This window comes from Nomascus leucogenys, chromosome 12 (genome assembly GCF_006542625.1).
Source record: "Nomascus leucogenys isolate Asia chromosome 12, Asia_NLE_v1, whole genome shotgun sequence".
Taxonomy (NCBI): domain Eukaryota; kingdom Metazoa; phylum Chordata; class Mammalia; order Primates; family Hylobatidae; genus Nomascus; species Nomascus leucogenys.
This window is the reverse complement of record NC_044392.1, coordinates 89,905,838-89,928,457: the sequence shown is the minus strand read 5'-3', so window position 1 is coordinate 89,928,457 and position 22,620 is coordinate 89,905,838. Positions and strand designations below refer to the sequence as shown.

The 22,620-nt window shown below is 39.8% G+C and overlaps 1 protein-coding gene across 3 annotated transcripts in view; it reads left to right on the top strand.

Moving 5' to 3' along the window:
* The window catches only part of SAMD13 (sterile alpha motif domain containing 13), a 58,570-nt gene extending 36,157 nt beyond the window's left edge, over positions 1-22,413 (top strand). For all 3 annotated transcript variants that reach the window (XM_030823451.1, XM_003260260.1, XM_003260259.1), the window contains exon 4: positions 21,242-22,413. In XM_030823451.1, coding sequence (XP_030679311.1) covers positions 21,242-21,385 — 144 coding nt within the window. In that variant the 3' untranslated portion in view covers positions 21,386-22,413. The remainder of the gene's footprint in view (positions 1-21,241) is intronic.
* The last annotated feature ends 207 nt before the right edge of the window (positions 22,414-22,620 follow it).

Below are 22,620 nucleotides of genomic sequence, written 5' to 3'. Positions count from 1 at the left end.
AGCCAAAAAACACATGAAGAAATGCTCATCATCACTGGCCATCAGAGAAATGCAAATCAAAACCACAATGAGATACCATCTCACACCAGTTAGAATGGCGATCATTAAAAAGGCAGGAAACAATAGGTGCTGGAGAGGATGTGGAGAAATAGGAACACTTTTACACTGTTGGTGGGACTGTAAACTAGTTCAACCATTGTGAAAGTCAGTGTGGCGATTCCTCAGGGATCTAGAACTAGAAATACCATTTGACCCAGCCATCCCATTACTGGGTATATACCCAAAGGATTGTAAATCATGCTGCTATAAAGACACATGCACACGTATGTTTATCGCAGCACTATTCACAATAGCAAAGACTTGGAACCAACCCAGATGTCCAACAACGATAGACTGGATTAAGAAAATGTGGCACATATACACCATGGAATACTATGTAGCCATAAAAAATGATGAGTTCGTGTCCTTTGTAGGGACATGGATGAAACTGGAAACTATCATTCTCAGCAAACTATCGCAAGGACAAAAAACCAAACACCGCATGTTCTCACTCATAGGTGGGAATTGAGCAATGAGAACACATGGACATAGGAAGGGGAGCATCACACTCTCAGGACTGTTGTAGGGTGGGGGGAGCGGGGAGGGATAGCATTAGGATATATACCTAATGCTAAATGACGAGTTAATGGGTGCAGCACACCAACGTGGCACATGTATACATATGTAACAAACCTGCACATTGTGCCCACGTACCCTAAAACTTAAAGTATAATAATAATAAAATTTAAAAAAAAGAAAAAAAAGATTTGTCCTGTTTTCCTGTGGTATGGAGAAGCAGCTGGATTAAGGTGGTGGTCTTTGCCTAACCTCCTTTTCCAACTGTGCAGGCACCCCACTGCCACAGAACAATGATCTCCATTAAGTTTTCCTCTGCTGCAGTTATCTTCATCAGATTTTCTTCTGGCAATCCTCTTTTGAGTCTTCTGTGTTAGTCGCAATTACAAGTCAAAAGAATCATCAAGAATGAAGGCCTAAGTCCCTGCCTAGCCCATCACGAATAACCGAGTGTCAATCGCATGTATGTTTTGGACAGTGATGTCGCTACTCCTTGGGTTGGCGTATGGTCTGTGACATCAGGGTTGCAGTTACTCACCACGTAGGGAGTCGGCCTACTGAACTCATTCAGCTAGCACTCCAAAGGGTTCACTGGCCTATGAGAGCAGGAGGCTGTGGGAGCCCTGGAGAAGGTAGTGATTACAGCCTTGTCAGTACCATCTCTCTTTCCCACAGACACTGTGACGTGGGGGCTATTTTCCCAAGCGCCTTTTGGCAGACAAACATTTTAGGCTGTGGGGAAGGGAAGGAGTGAAAGTCATGACTTCTGATATGTTTTCTTCCAGTTTATTCATGGTTAGTGGATGGTCCTGGAGAATTTGCCTTTCCAGGAGTCAGATTTCTATAAAGTTAATAGAGTTAAACAAACAGAATACTGCTCAAGCTCCTGCTTTAAGAGTCAAAATATGTAATCCTAAAGCTGGTCTTCAAGAAGTATGCTTCAGTGCACAACACAGGGCACAAAACCACTTGAGACACAGTTGAATTTTTGTGAATAGATTTTTTTGTTTTTAATGGCACTTGTCCATGGGTATGGGCTGCTTAGCTTTCAAGAGTCAAAGGTACCTCAAGAATTCTACTTTGATAAGAGCTTTGGTTTTTAAGACACCATTTTGACTAATCTTGTTCAAAAGCATCCTTCCCTTCCTCACAGAGAACATTTAGGATAGAGTTTGCTTTGTCAGACTCTGAAGGCTAAATAAGCAGCATTCTCTGTTGTAAAGCCAACTATGGGCAGTGCTTTTAGTTGCCATTTAAGGAACTCTGGCAATCTAGTACAGTGACTTCACCACTCAAATTGGACCCTAATTGCAAGTCACAAAGACAGCTCTGCCTGTTGTGGTGGAGTCACTTCATTTCTATGTCTTTTTTCTGTTTGACTCACATACTTAGAATATATAAGAAGAAGATGGAAGACAGATCTGCCATTCAATCAATGTCATATAGTTCATATTTTTCAGATTTCTCAAACTTACAAGCAACATTCGTGATTTTATTTCTAGAACAATATGTATCTCTGAGATAATCATGACAAAATAATATGCAACTCAAGGTGACAAATTAATTTTACTCTCTTATCTCTTCATTTTTCTGAAACCACATGAATAAGAATAGTATCTTTACTCTGAAATGCCCAACTGGTTGCTTAAGTCATTCGTTTGAAATGCGAAGATTGACATCTCTTTACAGATAGCTTATTGCTAACTTTTGATAAGTTTCTGAAGTCACTGGCTTAATAAAAAATAAATAAAATTTCTTATGGCTACATATTGCCAAGTAATACTAACTACCTCAAAATGGAAATGTAGGGTGGGGAGGCCAATCAGAGCAACCCTGAGCATAGTGTTCTAATCATGGCCAAATTGAATTCACTTGTAGTGATTCTAGAGGGAGATTTCTAATTAGAACAGAGACAAATCCAGGTTTTGTGAAGCCTAAAGTTTATGCAATTCTAACAGCCCTCCTTGGTTAAAAAAAAAAAAAAATTACAAAATTATGGATAGAAACTTGTAAGGTGAAACTTAAACATCATTAGCTTTCATGGCAAATCTGGCTTTGAATTAGACCAATTAAAACCTCACAAATTGAGAATAACTTGATTTACTTCATCAGCATCTAATAATACCAAGTACTGAAAATATTTGAGGTGCTTTGGTGCCTGATAATTTTTAACAATTGAAGGTTACTGAAATGCTTGAAATATTTTGTAGCATAATGAACAGGGAAAGTGGCAACTCAGTCTCTGCTGGTGTGTCCTTTCAACCCATGAAAATTTAGAAAAGAGGTGAAATCACAAATAAGTGGGTAATGCTACCAATAAGAAAGCAGCCAAGAAAATTGAAAACTGATAAGGAAAAAACTTGTTGAAGTTTTTAAACTTTTATTTTAGATTCATGCATACATGTGGAGATTTGTTATATAGATAAATTCTGTGTCACGGGGGTTTGGTGTACAGATTATGTCATCACCCAAGTAATAAGCATAGTATCCAATAGGCAGTTTTTCAGTCTACCCTACTCCCACCCTCCACCCTCAAGTAGGCCCCAGTGTCTATTGTTCCTTTCTTCGTGTCCATATGTGCTCAATGTTTAGCTCCCACTTACGAGAACATAAGGTATTTGGTTTTCTGTTCCTGCATTATTTCACATAGGATAATGACCTCCAGCTCCATCCATGTTGCTGCACAGGACATGATCTTATTCTTTTTTAATTTAGAAATTTTTTTAATTGAGAAATCTGAAAAATATGAACTATATGACATTGATTGAATGGCAGATCTGTCTTCCATCTTCTTCTTATATATTCTAAGTATGTGAGTCAAACAGAAAAAAGACATAGAAATGAAGTATTCCATGGTGTATATGTGCCACATTTTCTTTATCCAGTCTACTGTTGATAGGCACTTAGGTTGATTTCACATCTTTCCTATTGTAAATAGTGCTGCAGTGAACACCCAGGTGCATGTGTCTTTATGGTAGAACAACTTACATTCTTTTGGGAATATACCCAGTAATGGGATTGCCAGGTTGAATGGTAGTTCTGTTTTAAGTTCTTTGAGAAATCACCAAACTTCTCTCCACAATGGCTGAACTAATTTACATTCCCACCACTACTGCCATGTAAATATTCCCTTTTCTAAGCAACCTCACCAGCATCTGTTTTTATTATTTTTTAATAATAGCCATTCTAACTAGTACAAGATGGTGTCTCGTTGTTTTGATTTGTATTTCTCTAATGATTAACAATGTTGAGCATTTTTTCATATGCTTATTCAACATATTTATGACTTCTTTTGAGACGTGTCTGTTCATGTCCTTTGCCCAATATATAATGGGTTGTTTGTTTTTGGCTTGTTAATTTAAGTTTCTTATAGATTCTGAATATTAAGCCTTTGTTGGACTCACAGTTTACGAATATTTTCTCCCATTTTGTAGGTTGTCTGTTTGCCCTGTTGATAGTTACTTTGCTATGCAGAAATTCTTTAGTTTAATTAGGTCCTGTCAATTTTTGTTTTTGTTGCAATTGCTTTTGGCATCTTTATCATGAAATCTTTGCCAGGGCCTATGTCCAGAATGGTATTTCCTAGTTTATCTTCCAGGATTTTTATACTTTTAGGCTTTACATTTAAGTATCTAAACCATCTTGAATTGATTTTTATATATGGTGTAAGTAATGGGTCCAGTTTCAATCTTCTGCATATGGCTAGCCAGTTATCCCAGCACCATTTGTTGAATAGGAAGTCCTTTCCCCATCGCTTGTTTTTGTCGACTTTGTCAAAGCTCAGATGGTTATAGATGTACAGCTTTATTTCTGTACTCTCTAGTCTGTTACATTGGTCTATATGTACCATGCTATTTTGGTTACTGTAGCCTTGTAGTACAGTTTGAAGTCAGGCAATGTGATTCCTCCAGCTTCTTTTTGCTTAGGATTCCCTTGGCTATTTGGGCTCTTTTTTGGTTCCATATGAACGTTAGAATAGTTTTCTCTAGTTCTGTGAAGAATGTCATTGGTGGTTTGATAGAAATAGCATTGAATCTGTAAATTGTTTTGGGCAGTATGGCCATTTTAATGATATTGATTCTTTTTATCCAAGAGCATGGAATGTTGTTCCATTTGTTTGTGTCATCTCTGATTTCTTCGAGTAGTGTTTTGTAATTCTCATTGTAAAGATCTTTCACCTCCCCGGTTAGCTGTATCTCTAGGTATTTTATTCTTTTTGTGGCAATTGTAAATGGGATTGCATTCCTGATTTGGCTGTCAGCTTAGGTGCTGTCAGTGTATGGGTGTTGTTAGGAATGCTACTGATTTTTGCACATTGATTTTGTATACTGAAATTTTGTTGAAGTTGCTTATCAGCTCAAGCAGCTTCTGGTCAGAGACTATGGGGTTTTCTAGGTATAGAATCATATCATCTGCAAACAAGAATAGTTTGACTTCCTTTCTTCTTATTTGGATGCCTTTTATTTTTTCTTTTGCCCAATTGCACTGGTTAGGACTTCCAGTACTATGTAGAACAGGAGTAGTGAGAGTAGGCATCCTTGTCTTCTTCTGGTTCTCAAGGGGAATGCTTCCAGTTTTTGCCCATTCAGTATGATGCTGACTGTGGGTTTGTCACATCAATAATAAGATGGCACTTATTATTTTGAGGTATTTACCTTTGATGCCTAGTTTGTTAAGGATTTTTAACATGAAGGGATGTTGGATTTTATTGAAAGCCTTCTCTGCATCTATTGAGATGATCTTGTGGTTTGGGGTTTTGGGTCCGTTTATGTGATGAATCACATGTATTGATTTGCATATGTTGAACCAACCTTGCTTCCCAAGGATAAAGCCTACTTGATTGTGGTGGATTAGCTTTTTGATATGCTGCTGGATTCAGTTTGCTAGTATTTTGTTGAGGATTTTTGCATCTATGTTCATCAAGGATATTGTCCTGAAGTTTTCTTTTTTTGTTGTATCTCTGCCAGGTTCTGGTATCAAAATGATTCTGGCCTCATAGAATGAGTTAAGGAGGAGTCCCTCCTCCTAAATTTTTGGGAATAGCTTCAGTAGGAATGGTACCAGCTCTTCTTTATACATCTGGTGGAATTCAGCTGTAAATCCATCTGGTCCTGGGCTGCTTCTTGTTGGTAGGCTTTTTATTCCTGATTCAATTTCAGAACTCATTATTGGTTTGTTTAGGGCTTCAGTTTCTTCCTTGTTCAATCTTGGGAGGTTGTATTTCCAGGAATTTATCCATTTCAACTAGGTTTTCTAGTGTGTATGCATAAAGGTGTTTGTAATAGTCTCTGAGGGTTTTTTAAAAAATATTTCTATGGGGTTGATGGTAATGTCCCCTTTGTCATTTCAGATCGTATTTATTTGGATATTTATTCCTTTCATCTTTATTAGTCTAGCTAATTGTCTATATATGTCATTTATTCTTTCAAAGGACCAACCCCTCGATTTGTTCATCTTTTATATGGTTTTTCATGTCTCAATTTCATTCGGTTCAGCTCAGATTTTAGTTATTTCTTGTCTTCTGGTAGCCTTGGGGTTGGTTTGCTCTTGTTTTTCTAATTCCTCTATGTGTAATGTTAGGTTGTTAATTTGAGATCCTTATAACTTTTTGATGTGGGCACTTAGCAGTATAAACTTTCCTCTTAACACTGCTTTAGCTGTGTCCCAGGGATTCTGGTATGTTGTATTTTTGTTCTCAGTAGTTTCAGATAATTTTTTGATTTCTCCTTTAATCTCCTTGTTTACCCAAAACTCATTCAGGAGCAGGTTAATTTCCTGTACAGTTTTGAGTGACCTTCTTCTTATTGATATATATTTTTATTGTGCTGTGGTTTGAGAGTACAGTTGGTATAATTTCCCTTTTTTTTGAATTTGCTGAGAATTGTTTTATGCTAATTGTGTGGTCGGTTTTAGAGTATATCGCATGTGCAGATGAGAAGAATATATATTCTGCCATTTTAGAGGTGGAGAGTTCTGTAGATGTCCTTTAGGTCCATTTAGTCAAGTGTTAAGTTCAAGTCCCGAATATCTTAGTTGTCTGCCTTGATGGTCTGTCTAAACTGGCAGTGGGATGTTGAAGTCTCCCACTATTATTCTGTAGTCATCTAAGTCACTTCTTAGGTCTCTAAGAACTCATCTTATGAATCTGGGTGCTCCTGTTTTGGGTGCATATATACTTAGGATACTTACATCTTCTTGTTGAATTGAGCCCTTTGCCATCATGTAATGTGCCTCTTTGTCTTTTTTTTTTAAATCGTTATTGGTTTAAAGTCTGTTTTGTCTGAAATTAGAATAGCAAACCCTGCTTTTTTTCTGTTTTCCATTTATTAGGTAGATTTTTCATCATCCCTTTACTTTGAGCCTGTGTGTGTCATTACATGTAAGATGGGCCTCTTGAGGACAGCACACAGTTGGGTCTTGCTTCTTTATCCAACTTGCCACCCTGTGCCTTTTAATTGAGACATTTACTATGTTTCCATTCAAGGTTACTATTGATATGTATGGATTTGATTCTGTCATTGTATTGTTAGGGGGTTATTAGGCAGACTTGATTGTGTAGTTGACTTATAGTGTTAGTGGGTCTATGTACTTAAGTGTGTTTTTGTGGCAGTCAGTAATGGCCTTTCCTCTCCTTATTTAGCACTCCCTTAAGGACCTCTTGAAAGGCAGGTCTGGTGGTAACTAATTCCCTTAGCATTTGCTTGTCTGAAAAGGATCTTATTTCTCCTTCATTTATGAAACTTAGTTTGGCTGGATATGAAATTCTTAGTTGTAGTTTCTTTTCTTTAACAATGCTGAATGTAGGCCCCCAATATCTTCTGGCTTGTAGGATTTCTGCTGAAAAGGCTGCTGTTAGCCTGATGGGGTTCCATTTGTAGGTGACTTGCCCCTTGTCTTTATCTGCCTTTTACATTTTTAATTTCATTTCAACCTTGGTGAATCTGATGACTATGTGTCCAGGGGGTGGTCATCTTGTATAGTATCTCACAAGGACTCTCTGCATTTCCTGAATTTCACTGTTGCCCTCTCTAACAAGGTTGGGGAAACTTTCATGGACAGTATCCTCAAATATATTTTCCAAGTTGCTTGCTTTCTTGCCCTCTCTTTCAGGGACACCAGTGAGTTGTAGATTTGGTCTCTTTACATAATCCCATATTTCTTAACAGTTTTGTTCATTCTTTTTAAATTTTTTTCTTTATTTTTGTCTGACTGAGTTATTTCAGAGAGCCAGTGTATTAGTCCATTTTCATGCTGCTGATAAAGACATGTAAATTGCTGAGACTGGGCAATTTACAAAAGAAAAGTTTTAATTGGACTTACAGTCCCACATGGCTGGGGAGGGAGGCCTCACAATCATGGCGGAAGGCAACCAGGAGCAAGTCACATCTTAACGTGGATGGCAGCAGGCAAAAAGAGAGAGAGCTTTTGAGGGGAACTCCTCTTTTTAAAACCATTGGATCTCCTGAGACTTATTCACTATCATGAGAAGAGCATGAGAAAGACCTGCCCTCGTAATTCAATTACCTCCCACTGGGTCCCTCCAACAACATGTGGGAATTCAAGATGAGATTTGGGTGGGGACACAGCCAAACCATATCACTGCACCCCTGGCCCCTCCCAAATCTCACATCCTCACATTTCAAAACCAATCATGCCTTCCCAACAGTCCCCCAAAGTCTTAACTCATTTCAGCATTAACTCAAAAGTCCACAGTCCAAAGTCTCATCCGAGACAAGGCAAGTCTCTTCTACCTATGAGCCTGTAAAATCAAAAGCAGTTTAGTTACTTCCTAGATACAGTGGGGGTACAGGCATTAGGTAAATACAGCCATTCCAAATGGGAGAAATTGGCCAAAATAAAGGGGCTACAGGCCGCCATGCAAGTTCAAAATCCAGCAGGGCAGTCAAATCTTTAAGCTCCAAAATGATCTCCTTTGACTCCATGTCTCAAATCCAGGTCATGCTGATGCAAGAGGTGGGTTCCCATGGTCTTGGACAGCTCTGCCCCTGTGGCTATGCAGGGTGCAGCCTCCCTCCTGGCTGCTTTCATGGGCTGGTATTGAGTGTCTGTGGCTTTTCTGGGTGCACAGTGTAAGCTGTCAGTGGATCTACCATTCTGGGGTCTGGAGGATGGTGGCCCTCATCTCACAGCTCCACTAGGCGGTGCCTCAGTAGGGACTCTATATGGGAGCTCCCATCCCACACTTCCCTCCACACTGCCCTAGCAGAGGTTCTCCGTGAAAGCCCCGCCCTTGCAGCAAACTTCTGCCTGGACATCCAGGCATTTCCATACATCTTCTGAAATCTAGGCAGAGATTCCCAAACCTCAATTCTTGACTTCTGTGCACTCGCAGGTTCAACACCACATGGAAGCTGCCAAAGCTTGGGGCTTGCACCCTCTGAAGCCATGGCCCAAGCTCTACATTTGTCTCTTTCAGCCATGGCTGGAGTGGCTGGGACACAGGCACCAGTCCCTATGCTGCACACAGCATAAGGACCCTGGGTCTGGCCCACAAAACCATCTTTTCCTCCTAGGCCCTCCTGTGATGGCATGAGATGCCATGAAGACCTCTAACATGCCCTGGAGACATTTTCCCCATTGTCTTAGGGATTAACATTTGGCTGTTCATTACTTGTGCAGATTTCTGCAGCCAGCTTGAATCTGTCCTCAGAAAATGGGATTTTCATTTCTATCACATTGTCAGGGTGCAAATTTTCTGAACTTTTTTGCTCTGTTTCCCTTATAAAACTGAATGCCTTTAACAACACCCAAGTCACCTCTTGAAGGCTTTGCTACTTAGAAATTTCTTTCACCAGATACCCTAAATCATCTCTCTCAAGTTCAAAGTTCCACAGATCTCTAGGGCAGGGGCAAAATGCCACCAGTCTCTTTGCTAAAATATAACAAGAGTCACCTTTGCTTTAGTTCCCAACAAGTTCCTCATCTCCATCTGAGACCACCTCAGCCTATACTTTATTGTTCATATCACTATCAGCATTTTTGTCAAAGTCATTCAACAAGTCTCTAGGAAGTTCCAAACTTTCCCACATTTTCCTGTCTTCTTCTGAGCCCTCCAAACTGTTCCAACCTCTGCCTGTTACCCAGTTCCAAAGTCACTTCCACATTTTTGTGTATCTTTTCAGCAATGCCCCACTCTACTGGTACCAATTTACTATAGTAGTCCATTTCACACTGCTAATAAAGATATATCCAAGACTGGGCAATGTACAAAAGAAAAGAGGTTTAATTGGACTTACAGTTCCACATGGCTGGGGAGGCCTCACAATCATGGAGGAAGGCAAGGAGGAGCAAGTCACATCTTATGTGGATGGCAGCAGGCAGAAAGAGAGAGAGCTTGTACAGGGGAACTCATCTCTTTTTTTTTTTTTTTTAAGACAGAGTCTCACTCTGTCACCCAGGCTGGAGTGCAATGGCGTGATCTCAGCTCACTCCAACCTCCACCTCCCGGGTTCAAGTGATTCTCCTGCCTCAGCTTCCCGAGTAGCTAGGATTACATGTGCCTGCCATCACACCCAGCTAATTTTTGTATTTTTAGTAGAGACAGGGTTTCACCATGTTGGCCAGGCTGGTCTCGAACTCCTGACCTCAGGTGATCCACCTGCCTTGGCCTCCCAAAGTGCTGGGATTACAGGCATGAGCCACTGTGCCTGGCTGGGAACTCCTCTTTTTAAAACCATTAGATCTCCTGAGACTTATTCACTATCCTGAGAACAGCATGGGAAAGACCTGCCCCCATGATTAAATTACCTCCCACTGGGCCCCTCCCACAACATGTGGGAATTCAAGACGAGATTTGGGTGGGATCACAGCCAAAGCACATCAGCCAGTCTTCAAGCTCTGAGAATCTTTCTGCAGCTTGATCTATTCTGCTGAGATTGTATTTTGAAACTCTTGAAGTAAGTTTTTCAGCTCTGCCAGATCAGTTTGATTCTTTCTTAAAATGACCATTTCATCTTTCAGCTCCCATATATACCTTAGATTCCTTGGATTGTGTTTTAACTTTCTCTTGAATCTCAATCATCTTCATGCCTATCTATATTCTGACTTATATGTCTGTCATTTCAGCCATTTCAGTCTGGTTAAGAACAATTATTGGGGAACTAGTACAGTCATTTGGAGACAAGAAGACACTCTGACTTTTTGAGTTGCCAGAGTTATTGCACTAGGTTTTTTTTTTTTTTTTTTTTTGTGTGTGTGTGTGTGTGTGTGTGTGTGTGTGTGTGTGTGTGTTTTGTCTCTGTGGGCTCATTCTTCTTCAGTCTTTGAAATTGCTGTCCTTTGGATGTGTTTGTTTTGCCCTTCTTTAATGCCCTTCAGGCTTTGATTGTGGTATAAGGTGATTGGCTTCATTTCTGCAAGATTTTAGGGGGACAAGGCTCAGCTTGGCACTTCTGGGCTGCATGCTGTAACTCTGGGGGGGTTGGTACTGGGCCACAGCTTTGTTCTCTGGCCTCTTGTGGTTAGCAACCTGCTTTACTGGAGGGGTCGAGGTATTCCCTATCTGCTGGCCACAACACTCCGATGGGGGGTGCTGGCCACAGAGTTTCATTGGGGCAGTGGCAACGGGATCTGTGCTTGCTCGTGCATGCCAGCAGCCACAGCAGCATGTCAGGGTGCACACACATCAGCTGGGGAGGAACTTTCTCTCCAAGTTGAGGAGTGAGTGGGAGGCAGGCCAGTAAGGGAGAAGCAGCAACTGGAGAGTCATGTAGGCAAGAGAGTTCTCTTCTAAGAGAGGAGACATCCAGACTTACTCACATCCAGGAAAGTAGCTAAAAGAATTGGACAGATTAAAATTGAAATAAATTGAGGAAAGTTAAGTGAAGCAAACTCCCTGAGGATATAGAAAGGGATGAGATCAAAAGAATATGGAGGAGCAAGGATGTGGAGAAATTTCTTTGTACATTGCTGGTAGAACTATAAAATGGTGCATCTGTTGTGGAAAATAATTTGGTAGATTCTCAAAAACTTAAGCATTGCTGGTAGAACTATAAAATGGTTCATCTGTTGTGGAAAATAATTTGGTAGATTCTCAAAAACTTAAGCTGGGTCTTTTAGGACCCAGCAATTCTACCCAAAAGAATTGAAAAGAGGGAATTAAACAGATACTTGTACTTCTGCTGTGGTTATTACAGCATTGTTCACAGTAACCAAAGGTGGAAACATCCCGAGTGTCCATGAACAGATGAATTGATTTTTAAAATGTGCTGTATACATATAATGGAATATTATTCAACCGTAAAAATGAATGAAGTTCTGATATGTGCTACAACACGGATAAACCTTGAAAACATGTTAAATGAAATAAGCCAGACAAATATTGCATAATTCCACTTACATGAAATATCTAAAATAGACAAATTCATAGAGATACAACGAGATTAGAGGTTACCAGAGGCTTGGGGGAGTAGGGAGTTATTAAGTAATGGGTGGATAATTTCTTTTTGAAATGTTGGAAGTGTTTTTAAAATAGATGGCAGCAATAATTGCATAACACTATAAATGTAATCAATGTGACTATATACTTAAAAATGGTTAAAATGTCATATTTCGTGTTACAAGCATTTTATCCCAATAAAGATTTTAAAATGTAATACCAGCCATAATATATGTCATGATTCAATTTGGTAAATAAAATATTCAAGTATTTTATTTTAAAAAATATTAAGTAATTAGCACCAAACAAGACAGAGTTCTCCTCCTCTGAGTTGGTGGCATAGGTGAAGTTGTGTACAGATATAAATAAGATTGTCCTTATGTGATGGTTAACGTGTCATCTTGACTGGGCGAAGAGAGGCCCAGATGGCTGGTAAAGCATTATTTCTGGGTGTGTCTGTGGGAGTGTTTGTGAAGGAGAGTAGTAGTTGAATCAGTAGGCTGGATAAAGAAGATGGCCCTAACTGATGTGGGTGAACATCACCTAATCCCATGATGGCCCTAATAGAACAAAAATGCGGAGAAAGGGTAAATCACTCTGTTTGACCTGAGACAGCCATCGTCTCCTTCCCTTGGAAATCAGAGCTTCTGGTTCTCAGGCCTTCAGACTCTGACTGGACTTATATCATAAGCCCCACCTCACCCTCCCATTCTCAGTCTTTCAGACTTGGACTGAATTACACCATTAGCTTTCCTGTTTTGCCAGCATGCAGGTTGGTCATATCCAACCAGTATCTCATTGGTTCTGTTTCTCTGGAGAACCCTAACTAATACACTTTGTCTTCATGGACATTAACAGAGTTCCTTACAGCCTCTATTTCCTTAGGTAAACAAGAGTCAAGCTCCTCTGCTTGGGGTAGATGGGGATTGGTAGAGATTTAATAAGGAACTGGAGGAGAGCAGTGAAGGTTAAGAACGGCCACCAAGGGGAATGGAAGTGGGAGATGACCAAGGGTAACAAAAGAACAGTTGAGGTATTCTACTGGCCAGCTGAGATTAGTACACTGCAAATGTGTAGTGTTTCATCTTCATGGTTTCTTGAATTTTTTTCCCCAGCTGCACTAGGTAGAGGAATTAGAGAAGCTGGATTGCTGGACTCATCCTGGATGGGGGATTTGTGGGATGGACACTGCAAAAAGCTAATGGCTTAAGAGGGCTACTTTAGAGGGCTAATAAAAGAATGGCTCTCTGGTCAATCATTGGGTTCAGACTTGGTACGAAAGAGGAGTCAGAAAGGGACTGATAACCCTGGAGAAAGTGAATTGACATGAAAAAGTGGGTTTAATGAGAGTGAGGAGTGACAGACAGAACAGGATATTGGGCTTTCAGTGTTGCAGAGATAGGACTCTTTTGGTTGATGATGTGATAAGAAGAGGTTGTAAAAGTGAAGGGGAAATTGTAGAAATGGTTGGTGTATTAAAGTAGACCAACAGATATGACAAGTAGTATATAATGGCTTAATTATAGTAGAATTTTATTTCTTGCTCATACAGATAGTCCAAGGTAGCTGGTGGGGATTTTCTGCTTCACTGTCATTCAAAGACTCAGGTGAAGGAGGCCTTGTTATCAGTTAAATAGCTTTCAAGATCATCTGGGCATTGACGTAAGTTAGCATAAGGAAAAAGAGCAAGAGGCCTGTGCAGGTAGTTTTATGGGCCTGAAAGAGGCATGCATCATCCCTTCCCATCTCATTGGCCAGAGCTTAGTCACATGACCACACTAAGTTTCAAAGAAGCCTGGGAAATCTGTAGTTGTGTGTCCTGCAAAAAGGGCAACCAGCAGCTCCCTTTTTAAAAGCATTTGTTGTTTTGATGCTGCTGCTCAGTTTAGTTCTTAAGTCCAGAGATAAATTTTGAAAAGGCTAACATTGAAAGATCCTTCACAGAATTACAAGAAACTATTTTAAAATTCAGATGGAACAACAACATCAAAGAAAGCTCATATAGCCAAGACAATCCTCAGCAAAAAGAACAAAGCTGGAGGCATCATGCTACCAGACTTAAAACTATACTATAAGGCCACAGTAACCAAAACAGTGTGGTATTGGTATAAAAACAGACACCTAGACCAATGAAACAGAATGGAGAACTCATAAATAAGACCACACATCTACAATCATCTGATCTTTGACAAACCTGACAAAAACAAGCAATGGGGAAAGGATTCTCCAGTTAATAAATGGTGCTGGGAGAACTGGCCAGCCACATGCAGAAAACTGAAACTAGACCCCTTCCTTACACCTTATACAAACTTAACTCAAGATGGATTAAAACCTTAAATGTAAAACCCCAAACTATAAAAACCCTAGAAGAAAATCTAGGCAATAGTATTCAGGACATAGGCATGGGCAAACATTTCATGACAAAAACATCAAAAGCAATTGCAACAAAAGCAAAAATTGACAAGTGGGATCTAATTAAACAAAAGAGCTTCTGCACAGCAAAAGAAACTATCACCAGAGTGAACAGGTAACCTATAGAGTGGGAGAAAAATTTTGCAATCTATCCATCTGACAAAGGTCTAATATCCAGAATCTACAAGGAATTTAAACAAATTTACAAGAAGAAAACAAACAACCCCATTAAAAAGTGGGCAAAGGACATGAAAAGACACTTCTCAAAAGAAGACATTAGTGCAGCCAACAAACACAAAAAAAACTCAACATCACAGATGATTAGAGAAATGCAAATCAAAACCACAATGAGATACCATCTTATACCAGACAGAATGGCAATTATTAAAAAGTCAAGAAACAACAGATGCTGGCAAGGTTGTGGAGAAATAAGAATGCTTTTACACTGTTGGTGTGAATGTAAATTAGTTCAACCATTTTGGAAGACAGTGTGGCAATTCCTCAAAGATCTAGAGTCAGAAATACCATTTGATCCATCAATCCCATTACTGGGTATATACCCAAAGGAATATAAATCATTCTATCACGAAGATACATGCACATGTCTGTTCATTGCAGCACTATTCACAATAGCAAAGACATGGAATTAACCCAAATGCCCATCAATGATAGACTGGATAAAGAAAATGTGGTACATAGACACCATGGAATGCTGTGAAGCCCTGAAAAGGAATGAGACCATGTCATTTGCAGGGACATGGATGGAGCTGGAAGCCATTATCCTCAGCAAACTAATGCAAGAATAGAAAACCAAACACTGCATGTTCTCACTTGTAAGTGGGAGCTGAAGAATGAGAACATATGGACACAGGGAGGGGAACAACACACACTGGGGCCTGTCAGGGGTGGGGTGGGGGAAAGGTAGAGCATTAGGAAAAATAGCTAATGCATGCTGGGCTTAATACCTAGGTGATAGGTTGATAGTGCAACAAACCACCATGGCACACATTTACCTATGTAACAAACCTGCACATCCTGCACATGTACTTAAAATAAAATTTAAATTTAAATTAAAAAAAATTTTAATCAACTGAAGAAGACTTATTTGACAATATATGGGAAGTCTTCAATTCTAGTTATATTTTGTAAATCTATTATTTTAAAAAGCCTGCCTAGTTTCATCTCTATGACCCAGTTTTCTCATTTGATAAAATGGGTCTTACTTATTTTCCTTCATCAGAAGTGTGTTTCAGGTTTTTTTGTTGTTGTTGTTGTTGTTTTTTTGTAATACAGACCCTTTATCACCTACCTTATGCCAGCAGAAAATATTAAATAACACTAGGAAATACTCATGAAGTCACTGAAAGCATTAGCCCTTACAGTGAGCCAAAATGGATTTTGTGTCCGATGTAAGTGCAAAAGCCATTTTGCTTGTGACTGTTACTTCAACAAATGAAATAAAGACTTTTGAGCCACACAAATAGTTTCTCTCTGAATAAGCTGCTCAATGTTGATTTTTAAATAAGGTGAAGCCTCCCCAAAGTGTATATTATCCACTCTAAATTTCCCACCGATAGAAAGGCAAGGCAAGCACAGCCATCAGCTAAGAGTCATTGGCTGAGAATGTTGAGCTCATAGTCACTCCACCCACAAGGAGCGGCTGACAGGGGGTGGGGCGGGGGTGGAGGCATGTGAAGGATCCATACAACAAAGAGGAACTTCTCTCCGGAAGACACTTCATCCCAAGAGCCTTGTGATAGTATTCAAAAGGCCTTGGTGTAAACTTGAATAGTTCACCATCTTCCTTTCCAACCTTACATGGAAAGTCTTCCGAAAATAAACCCTGTCTTGGTGGGGAAAGGCTGTTTAAAGAAACGTGAATCACTACAAAGTACTAGGTGCGCCTCAAAATGCTTCCTCCCCTGACAGTAAGAAGGCTTATCACCAGTTGGCTCTGCAGGTACACCCAGACAAGGACCCAGGGAGCAAAGAGGCATCTGAGGAGAAATTCAAACAAGTAGCAAGAGGCCTATGAGGTCTTGTCTGATGCCGAGAAATGAAATGAGTATGACAAGTCCAGAAGGAACCAAACCAAAAGGGAAACAGAGGAGATGGCAGAGACAAAAAACACTTGGAGGAGGAACTATGCATTCTCGGGATTCTCAGGAGATGATTTTTCCATTGGCCTGTGGGTAAAGCCAGGAGATTGCACTCCTCCATCTTTGATGTGACTCCTATATTGGATAAAGGATTTTCCACTTTTGTATCTCTGGGCTCCAGAGCATGTACCTCTACCTCTGAGATATTTGAACCCTTTGTAAGCAGCAGAATGAGAAACTTCAGACTGGTCACCACTTTTAGCCAGACAGTAAATGGCGAGAGAGTTGTTACAAAGAAAGTGCTGTAAGATGTGAGGGGGAAGAATGAAGCAGAAAAAGAAAGACTGTTTCATGAGATTCTTCCACATCATTGGTAAGAAGTTGCCAGCCGCTGTGTTCTTTAACAGGGAGATTTTCATATGAGGCTGCGGTGTTTTGATGCTTATGAAAGACTGAATTGGTATTTAGAATGTGTTCAACTAGGAAGGACAGAGGTCAGCTTAGTTCAAACCTCTCATTTCACAGAGGAGGGGAATAATGTGCCAGATGTTGCATAAGAACCTAGTAAGTAGCAGACTAGAGCATCCATCCCGTCTTCTGATTCTAAATTAAGCCTCGTTTCCCTTATGCACCATCTGGAACAGTAGAGGCCACCACCACAAATATGGCCTTCCCAGTCAGCACAGAGCCCTACCTTCATAAATTCCATTGACTTCTCTTCAATATTTTTTTCCTGCCCTACCTTGCAATTGCCTAGTTGCCTGTCTTGATGGCTACTCTTTTTCTCTTCCCAGGCTCTTTTCTCTTTGCTGCTTCTATTCCCACCTATTCTTTCTTCCTATACATTTCCCATGGACCATATCACAAATAGCTTCAATTCAGAGTTACCTAGGTATAGATTAATGCTGGCAGAGAGAATGAGTGAAAAGTAAATGAGTTGAGATCTTTATATGCTTTTAAAATTTATACATACTTTTTAATTTTAATTTTTTAGAGATAGGGTCTCACTGTGTTGCCCAGGTTGGCCTTGAATTCCTGGGCTCAAGCAATCCTCCCACCTCAGCCGCTGAAGTAGCTGAGACTACAGGCATGTACCACCACACCCAGCTTTTATATGTTTTTTTCAATAACTAGCATTTATTGAGTGATCAGTGCATGTCAGGAATTCTACTTCACAAAAGTTATCTCAATAATACTTTCAGCAGTGAAACATAGTAGTTACTTTCCCCCATCACATAGATAAGAAAATGAGGCTTAGAAAAATTCAGTAATGTGCCCCAGGCCCCACTAATAAGCAATAAAGTAGTGTCTTAGCTAGTGAGCTATAATATCTATGAATCCTACTCATTTATTTTTAAATCTAGATTCTTGCCCTCATTGGACGTTTAAACCTATCATCTCGGAACTTTACTTCCATGCATGAGTACTTGCTGGAACTTAATAAGTATGTAAACATTTTTTATTTCCCAACGGGAACCTGAAGGTTACTTTTACATAAAGACACAATCAATGTAAAAGTTTTACTGACACTAACAAATGATTATCAGTTAACACACAATTCCCAAGATGTGAAATATCTTTTTGTTTTGGACTTCATCATGATGTACATGCAAAATCTTGGTTTTGTTTAGCTGGAATTGGTCACACTCCAACCACTTCATTTATATTAATACACAGACTGGGATCCAGAGGAGTTTTTCCTTGCAGAAAGTTACTGATAAAGTCTGCATTAGAACCTGTCTTCCAGTTTCCAGTCCCAAGCTCATTGTAGTACAGCATACTATTGGTAGAATTTGGATTTCACTTGCATCCCATGGACATTATGTATCAAATTATTAGCTTTCTTAATCAAGGAACTTTCCTGTGTATACAATTTTTATGAAACAAATGTTTTATGTAGTCTTTGAACTTTTTAATCTCAGTACATTTTCTGAGCCTAAATAGGAATATGCCTACATCTTCCTGGCAAAGGGGAGCACACTGGCAGAAAGGAAGCAGAAGGTGGATTTGGAATCAGAACACATCCCATTTCTTTCAAAGCCTATCCATTTCCACTTAGTAGTCATTGAGAACCTCCTACATGTCAGGCACCGTGTGCGGTGCTTTCATCCATCATTTCTAATCTCTAAAGTCCTTTACTGGTTTATTTCCATCTTAAGGTGAGAGGAAACTGAGGCTCAGGGCAGTTAAGTCCCCTACCCAGGGTCACATAGCAGTCTGTGGAGACAGGATTCAGATTGCGGTTTGCCTGACCGTAAGCTTCATTTCCATTATTCTCTATTCCACTCTCATTCCTTTGAGCTGCTCTAGTCAGGGTTTAAGAGGAATGTTTGGTTGTATGTATGAATTAACTATATTTATTTCAACATTTCTAAAATGAGGATTTCCAGATGGAGCTTTCTTTTACCAACCCTGGTCTGAGGTGAACTGCAGTGTGTCTACTGAACAAAGGGAAAATCAGATTGAAGCATGAAACATGATTTTTCCATTATGTCTTAAGTAAAATCCAAATTTCAGCATTTTTCACAGGCATACTTGGCTTTTGACAGAAATGCTGAGTTGTCAAAGGACTTTTTGCCAGCAAAGATTTTTTAAAAATTCACTTTGAGTTAGTCGAGGAAGTTTTCTTGGTGTATAGAAATGAAAGCAGTGTCATCTCTTCCTGATGCCTGTTTAAAACATGTAGTAAGTGAAGTGTGAGCACACAACAGCCGAGGAAAGACGGAGGGTAGGAGGGCTTTACCGTTCAGTCAAACATTCCGAGCCAGTGTGCAAGACACAGCATGAGCTTTAAGGTCACATCTAATTTGGTCTCTGACCTCATAGTGTCTTCAGCACGGCTACTGTGGTTTCCAGGGGCCAGAGGCTCCTCTCCCAACTCTCAGACATGCAGGTTTCACTCATCAGCAATCTCTAGGATTACTACTAGCCTAAATAGGAAGCAAAGTACTGTAGGATTATTGAGTCAATTCCTGTGTCCTTAAGGAATTTTCTGCTCTTTGTACTATGAATCAGCTGCTTTTTAATGTTATAGTCTCTCACAAATTAATGCGAGACATTTTGTGTTCTGGTAGCTGACAGAATAAAGATTTCCCAAACTCAAAACCACCATAGACCAGGTAGAAGTAATTCCTTGTTCTGCTCTGGTTCATATTAGGTGGTTGACAAGTAAAATGAGGACCTGGTCCTGTCGAGAATGATGGAAGGGATAATAATGACAAGTGATTGTATAACTCATAGCTCAGGGAGCATCTGCAAGAGCGGTTTCTCATAGAATCTTGTCAGAAACCCCGCCAAGGAGGGAAGAGAAGAGAGGGGACTTGCCTAAGGTCACAAAGTGGGTGTTTCTTCAGCCGCCTAGCCTGCTGCTATTTCTCCCACACTCTCAGGAACTCAAAGCACATTTTCTTCCCAGCCTGGCAAGCAAGGCACATGAGAGTTGGAGGAGTCGCACTGGGGATGGTGTGGGAGGGAGTCCGTTTTACGTAGTTGCAGCTACACACGGTGTCCCCATGTCTGTCGGTCAGTGGAGGAGGTAGGTACAGAAGTATGTGGGTATAACCATGAACAGAAATGTCGTGACTCACCGACCATGCACAGCTGGTTTAACTCTTGAATCCAAGTCACCTAGGAACCAGCTCAGGTTCTTAAGAGACGTAAGGTCCCCATAGCAAACAATTACAAAAATAATGTGGCATTCAGTGTTCTTCTCAGTGCTTCCTTTCCAAAAGTTTCAAACCACTTTGTATATTTGGGATCCCCATCTCTTTTGTGAGAAGCCTGTTTTTATTTCACCCCAAAGCTTTGTAGTCTCTCCAGAATACCTGGAGTGCAGTGTACCTGACTCTGTGCCTAAGGGTGCAGGGAATGTACTCTGAGCAGAACAGGGAAGGGATTTTCAGCTGGCAAGGCCCTACCCCTCACTACCTTATTTGGAAGTTTGAGGATCCATTGAGAGGGAGTGTGGTAGGGGAACTCATCTTGGAGAGGTTGATTTTTGGGTTGAGGCAGGATGGTTCCCCCTTTAAAGGGCAGGAAAGTCTCCCAGAGGGTGAGTCATTTTTCTAATGCCGAATGTTGCAATTGTGAAGACTCCAGGAAACCTAAGACTCTAGTCCCATAGGACCATCTAAAAAACATATATTTAAGTATCAAGAGAAGCAGAGGGGGATTATAAAAAGAACATTGGCTTTGGCTGCAGGTATACGAGAGTTCAAATTCTATGCACCCCTTTCCTAACTTCTTGATCTTAGAGGGTGAACTTCTTGTTTGATCCTTGGCTTGCCTGTAAAATAGAGATGAGCATCTCTGCCCATTCTAATTTACAGAGTTGTTTTAGAAATTAAGTTCGTGGAAAATTCTGCATAAACTTTAATAGACTTTATAAATGGAAAGTGTCATTATTCTTTTCAGAAGCAACATCTTTGATCCTTAAGGTACATGCAGTAAGCTTGCTATCTGTTTTTTAAGATGTGATGTTTGTGATAGGATCTTGAAAGCAAGATCAGCTATGGATTGTATTTAATGCCAAAATGTAGCTAAAAGATGTAAGATAAAAATAGAGGATTGCATTTTTTCCATTTTGGCACTACTACAAATGTAATGTTTTCAGCTTGGGCACAATTGGTGTGACTTTTACATCTGAACTTCCTTTTTTCTTCATTATCCTTAAGCTTTTGGACTCACATGTTGGCTTTACCTTCTGCTTCCATTATAGGAAATTGATGGAAAATCCCTGCTATTGATGACAAGAAATGATGTGTTGACAGGACTTCAGTTAAAATTGGGGCCTGCTCTGAAAATCTACGAATATCATGTAAAACCTCTGCAGACAAAGCATTTAAAGAACAACTCTTCATAGTACAGTCAAATTGAGGTCTTCGACCTCAAAAAGTACATAATGACATAATTTAGTTTCATGTAATGAAACTTTGTAAACAGAATACATACATGTGTATATGTAAAGAATTTCAATCAAATGAAACGTTATCCTATTGGATAGACCAGGCAATTCATCAGCTCACCTGAAATCAGCCAGGAGGAGCAAGGACAAGATGCGCACAGGGTGGTTTTCCTCATGGATTTTGCCAAATAGAATGATCTTTGACACGATTAGACACTCCTCCCCACAAAGGCTTTGAAATCATAAGGATTTTCCTCATCTCTTTATAGATTGCTTTCCCAAAATCTTTTAAAAAAGAATTTAATTGAATGACAGTCTTTTGGTTACAGACTTAAGATGAGTAAAACAAGAAAATTTGGGGAGGGGGAGAAAGAAGAAAGGGATTGCTGTCTCCCTTGAATTCCTCTGCTCCTTAGAGCTTGTGTTACTTGGATGGAATTGCCGACACCCTTTTTTATAGAGGGTTCTCCACTTGACCTTATTAAGGTTTTATTGGGATATGCTGCAGTGTTTGAAATGAACATGCATCATGGCCCCTTCAGGAGCAGAATCATAGCTCTGAAAAGAGAAGCGCCATTGTGTACTGAGGATACCCATCCATATTCAGCTAGCTTTCAAATGGGGTAATGATATTTTCTGCATAGATTTTCTTTTACATTGGTTCTTTGTTTCTGAAGAAAGGATTTTTTTTAACTTCATGGTTTTATTTATAATAATTTGTTTTTGAAGAAATTTGCCGAGAGTTACAGGTCAAAAAGCCTTGTTACTAGTACAGAATATTTTTATATATATTCCTTCATGATGGTGTAATTTTTTTTAATTGTCCTATGCTTTGTTCAGTTCCTGGGTTAAGTACTTGTTTTTAAGAGCTTGGAAAAAGTGGGCTTGCTACATCTCTGTTCAAAGAGACATTTGTTCAATCTCTGTGTGTCAACGCCTTGTTGAATTGGTGCTTTGTGGTTGCAATAAAGCATTGCTTCAGTTTATTGCCAGTGTATCTTTGATCTTTTCTGTTTGGTTGCTTCTTCAGCTGGGATTAAGGATTAAGATCTCCTGGAAACCAGGGAAAGAAAATTAAGCATTTTTTTGGGAAAAAACTTTAGAGGTAGAAATTATACAAATCTATGTGTGGATTTATCTTCTTTTTAAAGTGAATCATTCAAGTAGATCTCATTTCTTCTCTCGTCCCCAAT